This window comes from Lacerta agilis, chromosome 13, assembly GCF_009819535.1.
Source record: "Lacerta agilis isolate rLacAgi1 chromosome 13, rLacAgi1.pri, whole genome shotgun sequence".
Taxonomy (NCBI): Eukaryota; Metazoa; Chordata; class Lepidosauria; order Squamata; family Lacertidae; genus Lacerta; species Lacerta agilis.
The window spans coordinates 29182364-29203783 of NC_046324.1; the positions used below are offsets into that span (position 1 = coordinate 29182364).

A 21420-nucleotide genomic window follows, 5' to 3' on the forward strand; every position below is an offset into this window, starting at 1 on the left:
CTTACTTTTCTACACTAGACTTAAATTCTAGCAAGAAAAAATTCTTTTTTAAATGGATTTTTAATTTCAAGTAACAAGACATACAAGGAAAACAGAGCTTAGTAGTTGTACAGAAAAAAAGAAAAACAGCAGTTGATGGTTGTAGTTTTAGATGTTCCAAGAAGGGCAATCAAGCAAGCATATCTCTCCATAATGTTCCATTGGTCGAAGGAGGGTGAAAACCATGTTTGACTTTCTTAACAAAGTCAATGAAAGGGTACCATTTCATATAAGGGGTGTGAGTCTTCCCCCCCCCCATCCCTGTCAAAGGTTTCTGCTTCCAGCTAGTCAAAAGCACCTGCAGAAAGTGTGGAGCGGGGCCAATGACAGGTGTAGCCTGGAGAAAGTTCCAGGGAACAGGCAGAGAGGCCTGGAGGGCCACATTTGGCAACCCAGGCCTGAGGTTCCCCACACCTGATTTAATTAATTGAACCTCCATCCTCAGTAGCGACTATACTAACCTTTCCTGGCTCCTTTGCAGGGGACTTGATCCACCTTGTCAACACCGTCTCCCAGGAGACTGAGCCTCGGGAAACGTGCAATGGCCAGAGCCCCGTGCAGGTGGCCTCCCAGGCGTACGCCCTCTCCACTGACCTGATGCGCATCCTGATGAAGTCCCGAGTCCTCAACGAGGAGCCCCTGGAACTGGCGGGTAGCAACATCACGGCCAAGGGCAAGCGGGCCGGCCCACTGGGCCTCCTCTGCTATGAGGAGCACCCCGACTGCCAGTTCTCCATCCCCCTAGCCTTCAACACCATGTTCTCCGACCTGACAGACATTGTTCAAGTCATGATCCGGGTGGACTACAACCCTTTCCCCTTCGGCTTCGTTACCAATTACACCGTCTCCTCCGAGGTGGCGTCCATGGAGTTCCAGGACAACAACGGGACAGAGATACCGGTGGGGAGCCTGGATGCCGAGAAGGCCATTGCTGTGATGGTCTTGGACCCTGGAGAGAAGAACATCACCATGGCGACTGTCATGATTGAGGAAAGGAGTTCGGGGACTGCAGTGGTCATGGTGGAGGATGACAATGCAGAAGCAGGGTTGTATTTCCAGGTCACCTTCAGTGTTGTAAATGGTAAGTGTGGGTTTTTGTGGCTTCCACAAAGTTGCTACATCGACCCAGAATTTAAACAATGTCTGTTGTGTATGCATTTCTCCTGTCCTTCCTCCAGTGAGATTAGGCCAGTGCATTTTAGAATTGATATCGGTCTTTGTTCCATGTTTGATGCACCTTGCCCTGGGCTCTGAGGGCAAGCGGAAATAAATAAATAAATAAGCAAGCAAGTAAAGTGGATCGTGCTAAAAATTTGCATGCCTGGGGAACGCCCATCCCTTAATACCTGTCTGGAAGTGTGTGTGTATATACTGTAGATATATATAGATATGGTTATGTAAGTTGAGTGGTTAATGTGCAGCATAGCAGACAGCTATTTTACATATTCCTCAGGCCTTCTGCTTCTGGGAGACCATGGATACTGACCAGAGAAAGTGCATATTGCCCAGAGTGCTATCTAGATATGCACATTCCTTATAGCCTGTTGGGAGGTTATGCATATTGGCTGGAGAATTTACAGAATTCAGTCAACCTATGCATGTTCCTGAAGGAGATTGTGTATATTGACCAGGAAATGTGCACAATTCCCTCTCCATGGACAGATAGATAATGTCCACATTCCTCAGGAGGTCTTATGAATGTGCACAATGGCTGCTTGTTGCGCACATTAACTGCTCAACTTAAATTACATCTATCTATCTATCATCTATCTATCTAAATCCCATATGAATAAGAGCTCTATTGCACAATCTCTGTTGCTCGTGGCTCCCCCGTCTAGTTGTTTTCTGACCCTGTCTTTCCTCTCCTCCTCCCAACAAGACCGTTATGTGTCCAGTGAGCAGGAGCCATTCATTGCTGTCTGTCTCTTCCACTCACCTGAGACCCACCAGCACAACTGCACAGCCTCCAAGAAGATCCATCTGGAGGATATGACCAGGATGCCCCAGGGCGACCACCGGCGCTACACCTTTTTTGTCTCCCCTGAGTAAGTGACACCTCTGCAGCTATGCAGGAGAGCCCACAATGAGCTCCCAGGCAGGGAAAGAGCTTGCTGTGGGTGGGGTCTGGAAGAAGCTATCCTAGTGGCTGACGCTAGTGGATATAGCAGGAGGTGGATGGATGTCTTTCCTCACTTAAATCCATGCCTTGAATGCAGAGATGCCACTATTCTGACTCATCTGCCTGGGTTGAAGATGTGTGGCTGAACCACGAACCAAAGTCTCCCCACAACCCCAGGTCAAGTGTGCCTCTACAATCAATCCTTCCTTACTGTTTGTTTGTTTGTTTGTTTGTCTCCCTTAGCACCAGCAACCCTGCGAGGGAATATTACTTCAACATCACCAACCACTTTGCCTGGACTGCCGTGGAAGTGACCCTGGGCCTGTACAGTTCCTTGTGCCAATATTTCAACGAGCAGGAGGGGCACTGGAAGACTGAAGGCATGGCTCCCTTGGAGGGGGCCACCCCTGACAAGGCTGTGTGCCTAACCCAGCATTTGACAGCTTTTGGTGCAAGCCTTTTTGTCCCCCTTCATTCTGTGCAGTTCATTCGGCCTGTGAGTCAAGTCTAAGGGTTATTAACTCTTTCAGACAGCTGCTTTTAACTTTTTCTATATTGATCCTTATATTGATACTTCTGTTGTTTTGATTCCCTCGACCCTTCCCCCCTTTTTTCTTACAATCAAGCAGTATATACATTACATGGAATAAATAACTATATAGTGATTGTATTTTTAATGTGAGTGAGCTGCCTTGCTCCTCAAAGTAACCTATAAATTGCTACAGGGAAGGAAAGCGCATGCACACATGCACACACACACATACATATGTATATATATATATGCTTTATATTTTGCTCAGCCTCCGGGCCCAGGTTTGAACTACATTGTTCTGCTGACTTGCGCCATCTGTTTTGTGACATACTCGGTGGCGGCTGTGATTGTGCACAAACTGGACTTGATCGACATCAACCGCGCGGGGGTGATCCCTTTTTGTGGGAAGAACGGGCTGTACAAGTATGAGGTCCTGGTGAAAACGGGCTGGGGCAAGGGGTCAGGTGAGTAGCTGTGATGCTCTGGGCACTCTCAGAGAAATGTTTGTGTCTTCTCCCACAGCCATGTTAGCGTTTAATTATTTAAAGATACAGCCCTACCTACTATGGAGGAATGGTTCATAAAGTTAATGGACTTAGCTGAGATGGCAAAGCTAATGTGTTTAATTAGAGAAAAATCAGTACAGTGGTGCCTCGCTAGACGAAAATAATTCGTTCTGCGAGTATCTTCATCTAGCGATTTTTTCGTCTAGAGAAGCACCAATGCAATAGCGGTTTTCGTGCGACGAAAAAACAATTTTTTTCGTCTTGCGAGGCAGCCCCATTGACAATTTCGTCTTGCGGGGCAGCCTTCCACTAGCGAATGCCTTTCGTCTAGCGAGTTTTTCGTCTAGCGAGGCATTCGTCTAGCGGGGCACCACTGTATTGACAGTTATTAAGGATTGGAAACTTAACTGTGGACTTTTTGCATGAAAAAGGGGAATGAACGTGTAATTGCTGGATTTGAAGATTGAAAACAATATTGACTTATAGAAAACAGAATAGTTGGATGTTCATGACAGATAGAGAACCAGAAGACTTTTTATCTTTTTCCATCCTCTTTCCCTTTTCCTTCTATTTTCTCCTGTTCCTTTTTAGATTAGATTTTGAAACCATTTTTTAAAAAATTCTGGTGTATTATAAAAAGATACTTTGTATTGGGTATGAGTTTTTAAAATAAAAATAGACCTTTAAAAAATAATGCCTTTTCTCCTGCTCTTCAACCAAAAAGGGCTTCAGGAGTGGCTTGTAAATCACTACGGGGGGGAAAGACCATCCCTACCTGCAAGTTTACAATCCAAACAGACATGGCACAAAAGGGGAATGGTTTGGGGGGGAGTAGGAAGTAAGCATGCTTAGGTTTAGGTTTAGCTTTTTAGGACTGCAGCCAGCTGAATTCTACTCAGCGGAGACCCATTGGAATCCATGGGCTTAATTTCAGTAGCTCTGTTCTGACTAGAGCTTAGTTCTTCTCCTCTTCGGGGAAAAAAAAAAGGTTTTTGGAAAAGGCGCCAGGTTGGTGAAGGCCACCCTGCTTAAACCGCACACCACAGATCAAGAGGGTCGCTGGGGTAAGCTAGGTGGAACTGTTGCGCCCTTGGCAGCCCTTAACAGAGCAAAGAGGAGCCTGGATTAAGCCTTTTTAGCCACTCTGTGGAGAGAATATCCAGGACAAACATCCCCTCCCAGTAAAATCCTGGCAACTGAATGAGTGTTAGAGCCACTCCTGTTTGGAGAGGAAATGGAGGATGGATCCGTCCAGCCCCTCAGCTGCTGCTCTCAAGGATGCTGTAATGTGATCCCTGGGTGTGGTGGAATAGCACACCAGAGAAGCATGTTCCTGTGCTGACCATAATGCACAGTAACCCTTTCCAAACTTGCTGGTTGGGGATGGGGGGAGGCATTTGTGAAGCCTGGTTCACTTCCCCTTGCTAAGAAGAGAGGGGATGGAGAATAATCTGAATCCTGCTGGACAGCAGTCTCCCTTTAGAGGTGTGTTTTTTATTACCTGCATGTGTTTTTGTATGAATGTCTTTAAATTATTACTTATGCTTATTTACGCTAACGTTTTAAATACATTGCAAGTCATAATAGAATTGTGTAAAAAAAAAAAAAAAAAAAAAAAAAAGGTGAGTAATCTACAAGAAGGGAGTCCACCATCTTCAAAGGAGACGCTCCACCATCAAATGATCTTGCCACCATAAAGTTCTTCCTAATGTCGCTTTTTGAGGCCTTTATGTGTAACAAGTTGCTAGCAAATTTAATGAATGATAGTGAATAATTTAAAACCAACCAAAGTGCCACAAAGTCACGAGTGACCTTTTGAGATCACCGGGACGCTTCCTCAGGCTGTATGTTAAACAACTGTGTGGGTGTGTGTTAGAGAATTGGGGTTTCTTTTGTTTGCCCTCCCCCCCCCCCGAAACAATGCATTTTTAATGTAATTCGCAATGTAAGGTGGATCATGGTTAAATTTTCCTGGCGTATATTTCTTTTTTAAATTCCTGACATAAAACCGCACCACGAAATTCAGAGTAGTGCAAATCTTCGCTTCAGTTATTGGATCAGGAACTGTGAATTAAAATGAACTGGACGCCTTTCCTCCCCAGGGTCCCCTTTCTCCAGATGCAAAGCTGAGGTGCAAAGAGAGTGGGGGACCATTTGCCCCAGGCTGGAGGCTGGGGGATGCGGGGGTTGAAGGATGCTTGAAGGGTCCCATTTCGCCTACCCCTCCCCTGCCCCACATGAGACAAAAACCAGGCTACTTTCCTTCTTTAAGAATTTGCACTCCCTCCTCCTTCCTTCCAGGGACAACGGCTCATGTGGGAATCACTCTGTATGGGATGGAGAGCAAATCTGGGCACCGGCACCTGGATGGGGAAAACACCTTCCACCGCAACAGCCTCAATATCTTCCAAATCGCCACAGAACGGAGCCTCGGGAGTGTGTGGAAGATTCGCATCTGGCACGACAATAAAGGTGCGTGTTTGAGAGCAGATTGCAGCTGAGGCACGCCAGGCCTTGGGACCCAAAGCCTGTTTGTTTGTTTGTTTGTTTGTTGTTCCCTGGCTCTCCCCCTCCTCATGTAATCCACACAACAGCCCTGTGAGGTAGGCTAGGCTGAGAGACTACAGTGACTGGCCCAAGGTCACACCCAGTGAGCTTCATGGCCGAGGATGGATGAGCCCGGCACTCTAACCACTACACCACACTGGCTCTCCCAGGGTTATTAGCTGTTATTAGGTGGCATCGGTGGGTAGAGATAACACTCAATCCCACCCCATACCAGCTCAGTTGTGTGTGCACCTAGAAAACAAATTGGGATCCATCCAGCCTCTGCAACCCAAATGATGAATTGCAACTCGGCAGTTTCCCGCTGGAGCACACACCCTCCCTCCCTTTGAAGCTGCGTCTCTCCCATCTGCCAAGACAAAGAACGAAACTCATTGCTAGCATTTTGCAGAGAATATCATAATTACAGTTTAGCAGAGCCTGAATTGTTAAAGCTGAATGAGAAACATAATGAATGTAAAAACGGTCACTTAAAAAACTACACAGACCATTTTCAGGCAGGGCTGGTTTGATCATTAGTCAGAATGAGGCAAACTGCCTCAGGTAGCATATGGCTTAAGAAGGAGAAGTGAGCAGCCTTAAGGAGAAGTGGTTATTCTTTGTGAATCTCCCAATTATCACCCTTCTCCTGTTGGAGGACAGATGTATGTGGGCCAAACAGCCTGTTACACATTTCCTAAACTAGGTATGAATCCCATTGCCAGTGTTGAAGTCAAATTCAGCTGCCTTTTCATTTGACTTTTGTATGTACAACCGGGGGGGGGGGTGCCATCTTGTATTTCACCTCAGGCCACAGAATGTCTTGTGCCACCCTTGTGCTCAGGACCCCCCCCCCCCGCCTGCCCCCCCCATCAGTTTAAATTCATGGAGAATGTTAGTGGATGTATCTTGGAATCAAATTAGATTTTAAAAAGATGTCTTAAAGCTGTGTTTCCTTCTCCTTTCCATGCTGCTTAGGGCTAAATCCTTCATGGTACCTGCAGCACGTCATTGTCAGAGACTTGCAGACCTGCAAGAGCTACCACTTCCTGGTGAACGACTGGCTGTCTGTCGAAAGCGAGGAGAATGACGGCCTGGTGGAGAAGGAAGTCTTTGCTGCCAGTGAGTGAGAGGGGGGAGCACATTGAAGACTCAAAATCTGCCTACAACAGCCTTCCCAAAGCTGTTGCCCTCCAGATTTTTTGGACTGCAACTCCCATCAGCCCCAGCTGGCATGGCCATTTCCAATTATAGCTCCCATTAGGGTTTTTGTTGCTGATGATTTAGCAATTTATACCTTTTGTTAAATAAATGTGGCAATAATCACAAACTTGCTGAGAGCGCTCGTAGGTAGGAAATGGAAAAAGCAAGGTGGGTTTCAAATAGAAGAATGGTATAAAGAAGTGAGGGATATAGTGATTACTGATAAATTTGCGTGTGCTATCAAAGCAAGAAGGGGAATTTGGAAGAGAAATGACTTTGAGGAAATGTGGAGAGTATTTGTGGAATTTGCATTGTTAAAACAAAAAGGGGTCAAACCATCTCAAGAAGTGTTAAATTTTTGGAAAGTTGGATAATTATGATAAATAATGGTCTCGGAGGCGGGGTGCACATTTTTATTTGGATTATTATTACTTTGTTTAAACTTTTTTAAAAAATAAATAAATAAATGTGGAAGCTGAAATGGGGCTCTGCTTGACTTTGAAGACTGAAATGAGGACAGTCACTTAGGGGTGCGGGCTGAGGTGAGGTTCCTTCTCTGCAGGGGCAATAATGTCAAGATGGGCATTTTGACTGACCCTTTCCCCCCTTCTGGCTCCACAGGCGAGGCTGACCTGAGGAGCTTCTTGCGGATCTTCATTGAGGAGCTGCAGCGGGGTTTCTTTGAGAAGCATGTCTGGCTGTCCTTGTGGGACCGTCCCCCCCGCAGCCGCTTCACCCGAGTCCAGAGGGCATCCTGCTGCTGCCTCCTTGTCTTCCTCTTCCTGTGTGCCAATGCCGTGTGGTACGGCGTTGTGGGAGATGTCAGCTTCAGGTGTGTTGGAAATCTCTGGTCCTCTCTAGAAGATCAGCGGGGAGGCTGTTGGGATAGCATGGCCAGTGTTTCCCTCATGTCTTGTGGGCTTAAGAACATGCCACCAAAGGTAGCTGCCTTGTTTGTTTGTTTCCTGCCCATCACCCTAAGGTACCAGGGCGGGTTACAGCATTAGAAATATTAAAAACAATTTAAAACACCTTACACTCATAAATATGAGTGGGGCCCTTAGAGCAAATGTGTCCATCTCAGCATAGTCTTGCACTGGAAATGATGCCAACGCCCTCCCTGCTGACTCTCTCCTGTCTTTTCCTAGCAACGTGGCCATCTCCACCTTGATCCCGGTCAACGGCGAGACAGCTGTGGTTGGTCTGGTGTCCAGTTTGGTTGTCTACCCCCTGTACCTGGCCCTCCTCTTCCTCTTCCGTATGGCACGGAGCAAGGTAACAGTGCGTTGGGGGAGGGGGCAAGGCCTTCAATTGGCCGCAGGCCGTCGCAAAATACACAGGTGTACACAAGCAAAATATTATGATGCTTGGATAAATAAACATGGCTATATTCTCTAAAAATTGGAATTGCCATGTTTGCATTCCAGCCCATTAAAGAAATAACCAGTGAAATGTATTAAATAAAACATTCTGGCTAAAACTGGTAACCACAGAACATAGGAAGCTGCCTTATACCAAGTCAGGTGACCCTTGGCTCAACTAGTTCCATGCTGCCTGCACTAACCAGCAGCTAATCTGCAGTGTTTCAGGCAGGGAATTTTCATAGAATCCTAGAGTTGGAAGAGACCCCAAGGGTCATCCAGTCCAACCCCCTGCCAAGCAGGAAACACCATCAAAACATTCCTGACAGATGGCTGTCAAGCCTCCGCTTAAAGACCTTCAAAGAAGGAGACTCCACCACACTCCTTGGCAGCAAATTCCACTGTCAAACAGCTCTTACTGTCAGGAAGTTCTTCCTAATGTTTAGGTGGAATCTTCTTTCTTGTAGTTTGAATCCATTGCCCCGTGTCCGCTTCTCTGGAGCAGCAGAAAACAACCTTTCTCCCTCCTCTAGATGACATCCTATATATGACATTTTTCCTGGCCTTTACCTGGAGATTGATCCTGGGACCTTCTGTATGCAAAGCAGATACTCTAACATTGAGCCATGGTCATTTACCAACATCTGAAATCATGTTTGCATCATCACTAAATGCACAGTTCTTTACCAGAATTTTTGAGGTTCCTCTTCAAGATTGGCTGGTGCCCAGAAGAGGAAAACAGCTCATGGGTGGCACATATGAAGCCATCTTATACCACCAAGTTTGGTAGCCATTGACCCAACTAGCTGCATTCTTCTGCACAGACTGACAACAGTCCTCTGAGGTTTCACAGGTCCCTCTGAATAACAAAGTTGTTTAGCAAGTCAGTGGTTCTTGTGAATTTCTGACTTAGAGGAGTGGCACCCTCATCCCCCATCCCTGACAGACATTTTTTTTAATCGGAAAAGGGAGAGCAAGTAAGAGCTGTTGGCAGCTGGCTGGCTTTTTCCGTTCAAAATAAGATCAAAGTGGCATTGGAACCAAAAGGATTGTGAAAAAAGTGTAACAGATATTTGTTTGGTTGGTTTTTTTATGGATAACCTTGATTTTATGTTGTGTTTTTCTAAGTTCAGTAAAGCATTAAACAAACAAACAAAAAGAGATCAAAGCGACTTTAGGCATCCTCCTCAAAAGTGGGGGTTACCCAGGCAAATCTGATGATATCCCTTTGCCCTTCCAGCTGAAAGGAAAATGTCCTTCCTTGCCTCAAGCGCCCTCTTCTCTCCTAGGTGTCTGTCAGCCAGTCCCTGGCCCATTCAGACCAGCAGTCCTTAGAGATTGACAACTACCTGGACTCGTCTCTTATGGAGAGCGCCTTCCTCACCTTCCCTGGGCTACGGACAGAGGTGAGAGTGGCAGGTGGTAGGACAGAAGTGTGGGGTGGTTTCTAAAGGGGTCCTAGGTCCTGCCCCACTTCAGGCCCTGCCTTTCTTTCCTTCGGATCTGTGTCCTTTTACCTCATCCAGCAGTGGAGAGCCCCTGGCCCTTGTGATGTTGCTGGTCTCCCAACTCCCATCATTATTATTACTATTACTACATTAATATTCCATATTTGTTCCAAGGAGCTTAAAGTGGTGTACTTGGTTCCCCCCCCCCTCCATTTTATTTTCACAAAAACCTTGTGAGGTGGGTTATGCTGAGAGTTAAGGTCCTTGAGGTCCTGAACTTCCATCATCCCTGACCCATTGATTGACCTTGCTGACAAGAGCTGATGGATGGGGTCGGAGTCCAGCACCATCTGAGTGAGGGGCTCATGTCAGCTGCCTGTGGCCTAGTGTCTAATGAATAGTCTTCACAGTGGTCCTCCCTAAGGGGCTGCATTGATCCCAAAGAACCAAGGCTGGCTGAGCAGTGAACCCTCTTTCCTTCCCTACAGGCCTTTTCAGAGCAGACCAAAACAGATTTGTTCCTGGACGATTCGAAAAGGTAAACGGGATTTATTTATTTGTTGCATTTATGTCCTGCCTTTCCTTCAAGGTGGTGTACGTGGTTCTCTTCCCATTTGATCCTCACAACTCTGTGAGGGGAGGTTAGGCTGAGAGACTGTGACAGGCCCAAGGTCTCCCAGTGAGTTTCATGGCTGAGCAGGGATTTGAAGCCCGGTGTCGCAGGTCCTAGGTCCAGCACTCTAACCACTACACCACACTGTCTCTCGGGATATAGTGTTTGGCTTCAGTTTGGGCTGTGGGGTCAGCTTGAAGAGGAGGATTGTATTTATTATAGAGCTCTGCCTAAGGGTGTTCCTTGTCCCCGTGCTCATCCTTCCTCTCTGCTCTTGTTTCTGCCTCAGCCTGATACGGTGGCACTCCAGCGAGGGCCTGCTCAACTGGCCTGACCTGCTCAGCGACCCTTCCATCATGGGCAACACAATCCAGAAGCTGAAGAGGGGCAGGACTAGCCGCCATCTTGGCCTGGAGGCTCCCTTGGCGGCTGAGGAGGACAGTTTGTCGCTTGGCTTCCCGCAAGCTCAGGCCAGATACTTCTCAGCTTCAGGTAAGAGGTGGGTGGACAGGAAAACAGTCCAAATCTGAACAGATTCATAAAGGATTCTTTGCAAAAAACATTTACTTCTCTTTAACACGGAGGTAGGGAACCTGTGGCCCTCCAGGTGTTGCTGGACTACAACTCTCGTCTTCCCTGACCATGCGGGCTGCTGGGAGCTGGAGTCTTAACATCTGGAGGGCTGCAGCTTCCCTTCTGAGGTCTGGTGCCCTTAATAGTCAGGAACAAGAGATCTGCTGCCTGAGATGAAGGACTAGCAGGGAATCTAGAGGGGCCAATGCATCTGATTTTAACCCTGGCATCGGGATATTGATCTACCTGGTTCCTGAGGGCAGCCTGCTGCCTGAGGAGGTGCAGAGCAGGCTAGATTAGGGGATTCAAGCAGAATTGGGGGTTGGGAGGTGCTGCCACCCTCTGGCACCTGTTGTCTGAGGGAGGTGACACTCCGCCCAATAGTAGGTCCGGCCCTGTTAACCTGAGTGCTGTTTATATGTAGGAGTGGAAGGAACAAAGGAAGGAAATACTTGTGCAGTTGAAGAAAGGCAGAGTAAGAGTGTGTGAGAGGCAGAGGGTTCCCTTTCCCCCTTTCTAGGGCATTCATGTCCATCGCACGCAGCATAGGGCCAAGGAGGACTCTCAGAGATGGCTGCATGGGAGAATCAGCCTTTTGCAAAGCTGTTCTGCATATATTTGCAGAGTAACGCATATGCCCCACACAGTAACTTCATGCTGCTAAAATATCTTGATGGGAACCCAGCTTGACACACTTTTCTTGGTCGCAGATGAAGATCTGATCCGGCAGATTCTCACCGATGGAGCTGGCAGCCTCTCCCACCCTCAGGAAATGGGGCCATACCCCAGGGTTGAAACTGACCTCATCTCAGGACTGTAAGTCTCCCATGTCAGAGGGGGTAGTGGTGCCGGTGCTTGTGCACAAGGCCAGCTGCTTACTGACCCCCATCCCAAAGGAAATGCAGTGCTTAACGCCCTTGTGGTTTTTTTCTGGCAGATCCAGCATGCTTGGGGAGAAGACGGAGACTATTATGATGCAACGGCTGACCGAGAAAGGGCAGAATGTAGCAGCAGCAGCAGCAGCCCCTGGCAGAGAACTGAACCGCTCAGCAAAATCAACGCGAACAGGTAGGGCAGGATTTGGCAATTGGTGACCAGCTTGGAAGTGGGATTGTGGAAGTGGGTGGGGAATGCACAGACCTCTAGACCCATCATGTCACCTTCACTTTCTAGTCATGCCTAGGCCAGCATCTTCCTCCCAGAGACTGAGCCACCTCCCATCCCCTTGTGATATGATTTATTCTAAACCAGCGGTTTTCAAGCTTTTTCCGGCCACTGCCCCTTAGTTCCATAAATTCATCCCTACGTCCCTACCCTATGAAAAGCATTATTCATTATAGCAATTTTCATAGCCCACTAAGGAAGATAATAACACAATAAAATTCAAAAGAGTAACAATTAATTGCACATTTATTCAAAATCCAGTTAAAACTATTTAGTTTAATTAATTCCACAAAGTTAATGAACTTGATCCAGTGATGCCAGCTTTTCAAAGTATGATAGCCATTTACACCTCCAATGCCCCTGTGCTGCCCCCTAGCCTTTTCATGCCCCCTAGGTAATACCATAACCTCCCCAGGGGGTGGTACCACCCACTATGGGAACCACTGATATGAATTCCGTCACCTCCAGCTTATCACACTCCCACTCCAGCTTATCACACTCCCACTCTGAAGACCTCCTCTGTTGCGTTGGAAGAGTCAGAACAGTTCATAGTTAAACTAAGGAACTCGCACCCGAAGGAGGCAGTGATGGCCACCCACTTGGATGGCTCTGAAAGACGAGGAGACAGATTCGTGGAGGATGATTAGGCTATTCGTGGCTACTAGCCATGATGGGTATGTTCTGTCCCTACGGTCAGAGGCAGCAGTGCTTCTGAATACCGGTTACTGGAAACTACAGCAGGAGAGAGCGCTCTGTGCTTGGATCCTTGTGTTTGCGGGTGTCCCATAATGGTAGGCCACTGTGGGAACAGGAAGCTAGGCTCTTGACTTGTTCCAGCAGGCTCTTCTTACGTTCTTACATCCTCCCCTCATGCACACTCCATTCTATGGAACGAAGCCAGATTACTGACTCCTGTAACTCTATGGATGTGCGGGTCTGCAACCTTGCATGAGGGCACCTGCCCAGCCCCTGTGGTGCTTCTTACCAGGCTTCTGTTGCAGCACCAGGACAGGGTGTGCAGATCTTGAGAAAAAGAACAGGTAATTGGGTACACTCTTCCAAATGCCATCTCTCCCCCCCCCTCTATTTAAATAAAAGGGTTCTAAACTTTTAAGAATTATGCAGGCCCTGCCTTGCGTGTGTAGCATGTAGCTGCTCTCCCTGCCCCACAGAAGCAGACTGAATAAAGCAAACCAGCCCCTGCTTACCACTTCTGTCTTGTGTGTGTGTCTCCTGCAGTCACAGATCACGCTCTCCGGAAGCGCCTGCTTCCCTTCTGGTGCTCCTACCTGGCCCATGCCATCAGCCTGGCCTGCCTGGTCATCTGCTTTGGAGTCTCCGTGTGGATTGGAGTGGGTTTCACCTCCAGCGTGGCCCTCATGTGGCTCATCTCAGGGATTTTTAGCTTCCTCTCCTCCTTCTTGCTCTGGGAACCGTCCAAGGTAGGCTCTGATGGAAGCTCAGCGTTAGAGGGGAGGGGCTGCTTCCCGACAATTCCAGGTTGCCATTCCAACCCATGTCCCATTTCTGATTGAGCAGCATATAGAAATAAAATCAATCGCCCAAGTTTCTCAGCAGTAGACATGAGAATTACAATTCACGGATGTGTCTCGGACCCACTGATGACTTGTGCACTCGTCAAGCGGTTCAAGAAGCCACTCCCTGAATGTTCCCCTCTGCCCTGCCCAGGTTCTGCTGGAGGCCCTCTACTTCTCGCTGGTGGCCAAGCGCCTGCACCCCGAGGACGACGACACTCTGGTGGAGTACCCGTTCGTGGAGCATGTGTCGGAGAAGATTGGCCGGGTCCGGCCCCCTCAGGGATTTGCTCTCTTTCAAGCCAAGGAAGAGGCCAAGAAAGTGAAGCTTCTGCACGGCCTGCTCAAGGTGAAGAGGGGGAGCTGCTGCCAGTTTGTGGCGTCTGATGCATTTTAGGAGGGGGACTTGCAAGGGAAGGAATGAAGAGGAGGAGGGCAGGCCCTTTGTGCCTTCCTGACAGCACTGGGCACTTTGAAAGCTCAGTAGCAGAGCAACTGCTTTAGAATGTCGCAGATTCAATCCCCAATGGCTTTTCCAGGGAGGACTGGACAAGACTCCTTGCCTAAAATCCTTAAGAGCTTAGATGGACCCATGGTCTGACTTGAGATACGGCAGCTTTCCATAGGGAGAGGAGCAAAGAAGACAGTCTGGAGCTCAGTGGTAGAGCAGTTGCTCTGCAGGCAGATTGTCCCAAGTTGAATCCCCTATGCCATCTCCTGGTAGGACTGGAGAGACTCCCTGGATGCAGTCCTGGAGAGCCTCTGCTGCCACTCAGTGTGTCAACAGTGTTAAGCTACATGGACCAATGGTCTGACTCAGTATAAGGCAGCTTTCTATGTTCCAAGGAGGGCCCATCCAACAGCTCCCAATCTAAGGAGCATCCCTGTGCATGGCGGTCCCACTCCAAGGGTGGGCAGGGGGTTAGATTCTGCTGGTTTGTGCAAGCTGTGGGTGGGTCTTCTGCTGAGGCAGCCACACGCGGTTCCCAGCAAGAGAGCGAATCAGATCCTCCATCTGTCATCCCTGCTAGAACTTCTTCATCTACATGCTGTTCCTCCTGGCAACCCTCCTGACCAACTATGGTGATGCTTCACACAACAGCCGGGCGTTCCTCTTGCAGAGCTCCATCAAGCAGCAGCTGGGCAGTGAGCAGTTCCTGCGCATCAAGAGGTATTTCAGCATAGCTCAGCTGCTGCTCAGGTCTCCAGCCCCATGTTTGGAAACGTTCCTCTTCAGCACTGTGCTCAGCTTTGCTGGTGGGAATTGCAGTCCCAAACAGCCGTACTGCCCGGGGCTGATGAGAAAAAAATGTCTGGCATTGACAAGGTTGGGGAAGAGTGGGGTAGACAGTACATAATTTGATGGACCAGGAATCAGACTCAGTGTAAGTCAGCTTCCCTGCATAAATGATGTCATATTGAAGAGACAGAATCTCCTTGCCGGGCCCAAGAAATTCCTCTTTGTCACGGAAACTGGTGACTACTGAAGTCTGAATCATTCAGGAGTTTGGGTTGGTTAATGCCAAACTGGCTGCAGAATTGCAAAGTCTCCACTCAACCGCCTCCTTCCTTTTTCTCTCCCCACCGTGCCTGCACAGATCTGACGAGTTCTGGGTCTGGATGTCCCAGGGGCTGTTGCCCTATCTCTACAACAACCAGTCAGGCCGGGGAAGTTACAGCGTCACCCTGGGGTCCCCACGGCTGCGGCAGATCCGCCTCCAAGAAGGTAGGTGGGAGATCCTCGTTAAGATGGTCCTGGATAGGGTCACGCTTCCCTGGAGGTGCATGTGTGCCACTTGGGAGCACTCCTGGGTCCATTACTGGATCACCAGAGGCACAAGTGGCCTCCGTAGCTCCTTCTACCAGCTTTGGCTGGTGGCCTAGCTGCGACCTGATTTGGATGGGAAGGTCCTGGCTTCATTGAACTCTGTCCCAGTAGCCTCTAGGTTAGGCAACTGTAATGTACTGCATGTGGGTCTGCCTTTGAAGTTTGTTCAGAACCTGCAGCTACTGTAGAGTTTGGCAGCTAGATTACTGTATTTCTGTAAGTGAAGCAATTTCCTGTCTCTGCAGGACTCATAACAATGGTGGTGGTGTGTGAGCCTCTGTTGTCATGCGCAGGCTTGAAGCATCTAGAACAGCCTTCAGTAACCTGACACCCACCAGATATTGCTAGACCCCAGCTCTCATTAAGTTCCAGCATCTTACAGCCATGCTGGCTGGGGCTGATGGGAGTTACAGTCCAAAAGACTGGAGGACACCAGGCTGGCAAAGGCAGATCCAAAATGATTTAATCTCCCAGCACCTCTTGCTAACCCCCTGGGGTCTGATTGTGGCAATTTGTAGACTCTGCAGACAACCAAAAATGTCAGGCCCAGGTGATGGAGGGCCTTGCCTTCCATGGAACAAGCCTTGGCTGACAGGCCACCCTTTTGATTTCTTGCCTCTCCCGATTCTGCACCTGGAAATTGTAACACAGGATGCTGCCATTTTAGATGCTCTTCTCAAAAGCCAGAGGCTGTAATTTTGGGAACGTCTGAGAGATGGAAATAGAAATATATAATAAATTCACACACATACACATTTATTTTATATATAGATTCAGGCACACACAACAAGCCCTTTTAAGCAGATACCTTTCCTAGTATGTTTCTGCGTGGGAATTGTTTGTAGATGTATTAATTGCTTTTATATTCCACCTTTCCTTCCAAACACTAAACAAACAAACAAATACTTCCAGCCTTCCCTGCACCAAACGGTCCCAGGGCACGTTACATAAAATTTATTGCCATTTAAAACAATATGCACTTCACTGGAACCCTAAGTTAAAACCTCAGAACTAAGCAAGGTCATCAAAATAATAATGCAGCAATGTCATCACAGTAGTACGACCAATGGAGAACCCTCTTCCGACTGCTTTTTTTCCAGCGGAGTGTTCCAGTACCGTCCGCCATATCCTTAGTGGGACCGATCCATCTGCAACTGGGGGGAAATGCATCCTTGGTTCAGACAGCTTTGACACGGCCAGTTATGCAGTAGGCTGGAAGAGTGTTTCCGGCAACCTCACACAATCATGGACTTACTCGCCACCTGATCTGCCAGGGTAAGAAGCACTAGATTCCTCCTGCACATCCCTTGCAAAAATCAGAGGAAGGGCATTTCTTGCCAGCTCCCTGTATCTTCTTCATTGTTTTTTTTTTTATAATTACCATTACTAGCAACCCAAAAGTACAATAGCAGGGTATACCACCATGCCATATACAAAGCAAACAAGCAATAAATAATAAGAGAAAGAAATGGTGCCATACCAATATAACTCAAGAAATCCAGATTTCCCAAGCTGGCAGGGATGGTGAATGTTGAGCATCTATGTCCAAAGCATTGGAAATAAAACCCCACCAGATGTCCTAAAAGTGTTCTGGATCCTCCATCCCCCCTGGAAACACACAGCCTGTGTGTAATTTTCCCCACAATAACAAGTCCATAAGTTCCTATACCACAAAGGCAAATGTAGATTTCTCAAGGTTTTCCATTGCTGAGCTATTGAAATCCTGGCTGCAGCTAACATTCATGTCAAAAGCTCTTTAGGGTGACAAGCTTTTGTGTTGTTTGTCCACATGTTCAATAATGACAGTTGTGGAGAAGGCCGAATAGGTGATTTAATTACATTAGATGCTTCTAGATATACTTGAGACCAGAATAGTGAAACCTGAGGGCATCATTCCCTCTTTTTCAGTTCTCGTCCCTTCCCCTCGCTCCCAATGCATTTGGGTGTATGAACACAAGCTCACAACAACGGGCAGAAGTGTGTGAGACACTGTGGCAAGAGCAGACAGGGCCCATACTTGTCCTCCAGTTAAATTTCAGGCATTTTCAGTCAGGAGATGGGCTGAGCAGAGCAGAACAGCAAGCCCTGCCAATGCACGGAAGACAAGGGAACAGACAAATTCCATCTAGGCCTTGGCTTGACCTATAGGCCTGCCTTTGCTTCTCTTTCAGGGCCTGGTACTGGGGCTACCTCTCCTTCTATGACAGTGGTGGTTATGTCCAGGAGCTGGGAACAACTCTGGAAGAAAGCAGGGCTCGCTTGGAGATCCTCCAGCAGAACAACTGGATCAGCAACGTGTAAGCATGTTGGGGGAATCTGTGCCTCGGATTAGTAAGGCCGATCTGAGGGGCTAGGCAGACTCGCTCATCCAACAAGTAGACATGAACCATCCTGTTTAGTCCTTCTCTTAACACAGGATGCTGCTATATCTTCCTTGCTGGACTGCAGAAGCTCCAAGGTTTGGCCCCCAACATCTGTAGATAAGGGTGGGAGAGACTCCCAGGCTGGATCCTTGGAGTACTGCTGCCTGTCAGTGTCGGCAGTACTGAGTTAGATGGACCAACTCTGTATAAGGCAGCTTCCTATGTTATTTTGCTGCTGCTGACCCACTTTCCTACCTCCTGCAGGAGCCGAGCAGTCTTTGTGGAGCTGGCCCAGTACAACCCTGGCTTGGGCCTCCATGCGGTCATCACACTCAGGCTGGAGTTCCCCGTAGTGAAGCATGCACTGCCGGCCGTGGCCGTGGCCGCTCTCCCGCCCCTTCTGCTTAGCCAGGGAGTCACGCTGCAGCTCCTCATGATGGTCAGTCCCAAAGAAAGGTTTCTCTCGCCTCTTCCCAGAAGAGTCATTCTTCCAACTGGGGACCACATAGATGCTGTTGCTCCTCCTGTTTACACTGTTTTATTTAGTGCCAACCGCATGAAGAATTTGAGTAAGGGAAGGGACAGGTGTCACCTGTTGAGGCATTGCCCTCCTTTGCCAACATGGTGCCCTCTGGATGTTTTGGCCTATGGTTCCCACAGGCCCCAAACATATGATGCTGGGGCTGATGGGAGCTGTAGTCCAAAACATGGCTGAGCTAGCTAAGGATTGGGGTGGGGGCTGCATTCCTAAAATATATGGAGAGCATCAAGTTGGAGAAGGCACACAGAGTTGCTAAGAATGGAGATTGTGCTCTTTTTATAGACTCCAACAAGGGAATCAAAGCAGGGAAAGGGCATACATAGTTGTACTTCCTGTCCAATAAAGTTTAAAATTTGTGTTAAATTCCACACTGGAGGGCTCACATCCCATAACAAGCAGAAAAGCATACAAGCCTGGTGTTATTTCCAATGGAAGTCCTACTCAGAGTGGAACCATTGACAATAATGAGCATGACACACTTGGGCCCGTTCAGTTGAGTGAGTCTCCTCTTGAGTAGGCCGTACTTGGCTGCTGCCATGAAGCCGCCATCTCCGTGGCACTAACTGACCCTTCCTCCCCCCCCCCCCCCGATCCAGGTCTTCTTCATGATTGTGGTCGTCTACTTTGTGATCTCAGAGTCTCTCTCCATCCAGAAGGCAGGCCGGGCCTATTTTGCCAGCGTGGCCAGCTACTGGCAGTGGCTGCTCATCCTCCTGACCACTGGCACCGTAGTCGTCCACTTGAGCCAGGTCACCCTTGCCAACCGGCAATGGGCCAAGTACCTGAGGGACAAGCAGGGCTTCACCAGCTTCTACCAGGTGGCTTCTCTTCACACCGCCTTCCGCTGCCTGGCGGCCTGCCTCCTCTTCATGCTGACAGTCAAGGTACAGTTTGATTGCTGGCATGCATGATGCAAACCTCCCTTTTGATGCATTTCAGGAAAAGAAGCCAGGGACAATGCCTGTTTGGTCACTGCTCCAGGGAACAGAAGAGCGAGGCAAGGCAGCTTTCCCAAACAGATGTTTCTGGACTACAGCTCCCACCGGCACTCACCATTGGCCCTGCTGGCTGGCTGGTGGGAGCATTGGGAACCCCCCAATAACATCTGATAGGCTGGGGAAGGCTACCTGAAAGTGAAGACAGGTGCAGCCAAATTAGACAAGACATGCTGGTGAATCAAAGCCATCTCAGCAAATTGCAGAGGTGGGGAACCTGTCGCCCTCCAGGATGTTGTTGGACTTCAACTCCCAGCAGCCAGCATGGCCAGTGATGGGAGTTGTAGTCCAGCAGTCTTGCCTCTTCTTTCATACTTCAAGAGGGCTGGCTGACTTTTCCTTTTTCCTAAAGATTTGCCATGTAGAACTGCTTTAGGGCTTGCGAGGGGATGAGAAAGAGCCTTCATGGGATTGAGCGACTCAGCAGAAGACAGAACCAGCTTCCGCTTGTGGCCAGCAGAGGGCAAAGAGCCTCACCAAGATTGGGCCCACTACTTTGTACATGTTAAGCCCATTTCTTCTCTAGCAAGAATTGGAAGAAACGAATCATCTGTAAGAGTTTTGCTGTCCTGTCAGGAGAGGGAATTGTAGTCCCTTTCGGAGAGGAGCATGGATTAATTTATTTCTAGCCTTCAAGGCAAAACATTTCCAGAGCATCTTACAGTGTGATTTTAAAAAGAAGAAACCTTTAAAAACAACAGTACTGAGAAAAGAATTCCTTTGGAGATTTAACAGTCTGGGAGAATATGAAGGTCTTCATCTAGTGCCCAGAGAGACAGAGCAGGTGTCAGCAGACAGCCACGCCCCCCCCCTAATGGCCCTTCAGACTGATGTGCAAGGGGCCAGTTCATGGGGTGCCAAGTGCTTTAAACAGACTTCTGTTCTCATCTTCCTTCCCCACAGGCTTCCCAACAGCTGCGTTTCATCCGCCAATGGTCCACTTTTGGCAAGACTTTGCAGAGGTCTACGAAGGAGCTTTTTGCTGCAGGGCTGGCCTTCACAATCCTGACTCTGGCTTATGCACAGCTCGGCTTCCTGGTAAGCCTGGACTCCCAGATGCAGGCAGAGAGAAGGGGGGTTGACTAGTTTAGCAAGGTTCTCTCCAAAAGCCAGCTTACAGGCTTCTGCTGCCATGCCCCCAGATGCCTTTGGACTACAACTCCCATTGTCCCCAAGCCTTGTCTATACCACCTGCTAGAGCTGATGGGAGTTGAAATTCAAGAGCACATCTGGAGAGCCACAAGATGCTCTAGGGAGAGGCCCAACTAAGCCTCCCTGCCCCCTGCCACAAGCAGCGGCAGCACGTGAAATGGGACATGGTTGCCTACAATGGCAACCCACATAGAGCTAATATTCAGACTTCTGCTGTGTCTCCTTTTTGCCCAGCTCTTCTCCCACTCCGAGGCCTTCCCCAGCTTCCCCAGCACTCTCCAGCTCCTTTTCACCGCCTTCCGCAGCAGCAGCAGCAGCCTGTCCCTCTTCCTCCCTGAATCCGTGGGGCTCTCCCACCTCTTCTACGCCAGCTACGTCATGCTGGAGCTGTGGGTGGTCCTGCGGCTCTTTGCCGCGGTGCTCATGCACCACTACCGCGAGACCCGCTTCGAGATGTACCGGCCGGCCTTCGAGTCCCAGGACTACGAGATGGTGGAGCTCTTTGTCCGGAGGCTCAAGATGTGGATGGGGTTCACCAAAGCCAAGGAGGTAAACCCCCGCTTCCCAAAAAAGTTGTGCTTGAGGATGGGGGTATGTGCGCTATGCAGTTGCTCTCTAAACTCTTGGGAAGAACCCTTCCAGACTAGCCCTTTCCCTTATGGAAGGTCTGTTGTGATGATACTGCTACTTTAAAAAATCTGGCCAAAGGCAGAAAAGACACATTCTGCAACCTGCATAAATTATGCACAATTTCCTAGTCTGCATAATTTATTCTGTTTTGCTACTCATGGGGAGGACTGCCGTCCCATCCCCAAACACAGGGAACTTATTTTGCCCAACCATCCCGTCAAGTCTTCCAGGGCAGCCAAGGTGCTGTTTGTGAAAAGGAAGCTGTGATGATGGT

The 21420-nt window shown here is 48.6% G+C and overlaps 1 protein-coding gene across 1 annotated transcript in view; it reads left to right on the forward strand.

Moving 5' to 3' along the window:
* PKD1 (polycystin 1, transient receptor potential channel interacting) overlaps positions 1-21420 on the forward strand; it is a 69827-nt gene that overhangs the window by 43492 nt on the left and 4915 nt on the right. The window contains exons 23-45 of the mRNA XM_033166412.1: positions 521-1120; positions 1919-2084; positions 2402-2654; positions 2959-3154; positions 5498-5668; positions 6719-6862; positions 7565-7775; positions 8092-8218; positions 9594-9710; positions 10241-10290; positions 10655-10857; positions 11649-11754; positions 11876-12006; positions 13342-13544; positions 13792-13986; positions 14669-14808; positions 15236-15363; positions 16566-16740; positions 17637-17762; positions 18093-18267; positions 18966-19253; positions 20268-20402; positions 20751-21065. Of these exons, the coding sequence (XP_033022303.1) occupies positions 521-1120; positions 1919-2084; positions 2402-2654; positions 2959-3154; positions 5498-5668; positions 6719-6862; positions 7565-7775; positions 8092-8218; positions 9594-9710; positions 10241-10290; positions 10655-10857; positions 11649-11754; positions 11876-12006; positions 13342-13544; positions 13792-13986; positions 14669-14808; positions 15236-15363; positions 16566-16740; positions 17637-17762; positions 18093-18267; positions 18966-19253; positions 20268-20402; positions 20751-21065 (4355 nt within the window). The remainder of the gene's footprint in view (positions 1-520; positions 1121-1918; positions 2085-2401; positions 2655-2958; positions 3155-5497; positions 5669-6718; positions 6863-7564; positions 7776-8091; positions 8219-9593; positions 9711-10240; positions 10291-10654; positions 10858-11648; positions 11755-11875; positions 12007-13341; positions 13545-13791; positions 13987-14668; positions 14809-15235; positions 15364-16565; positions 16741-17636; positions 17763-18092; positions 18268-18965; positions 19254-20267; positions 20403-20750; positions 21066-21420) is intronic.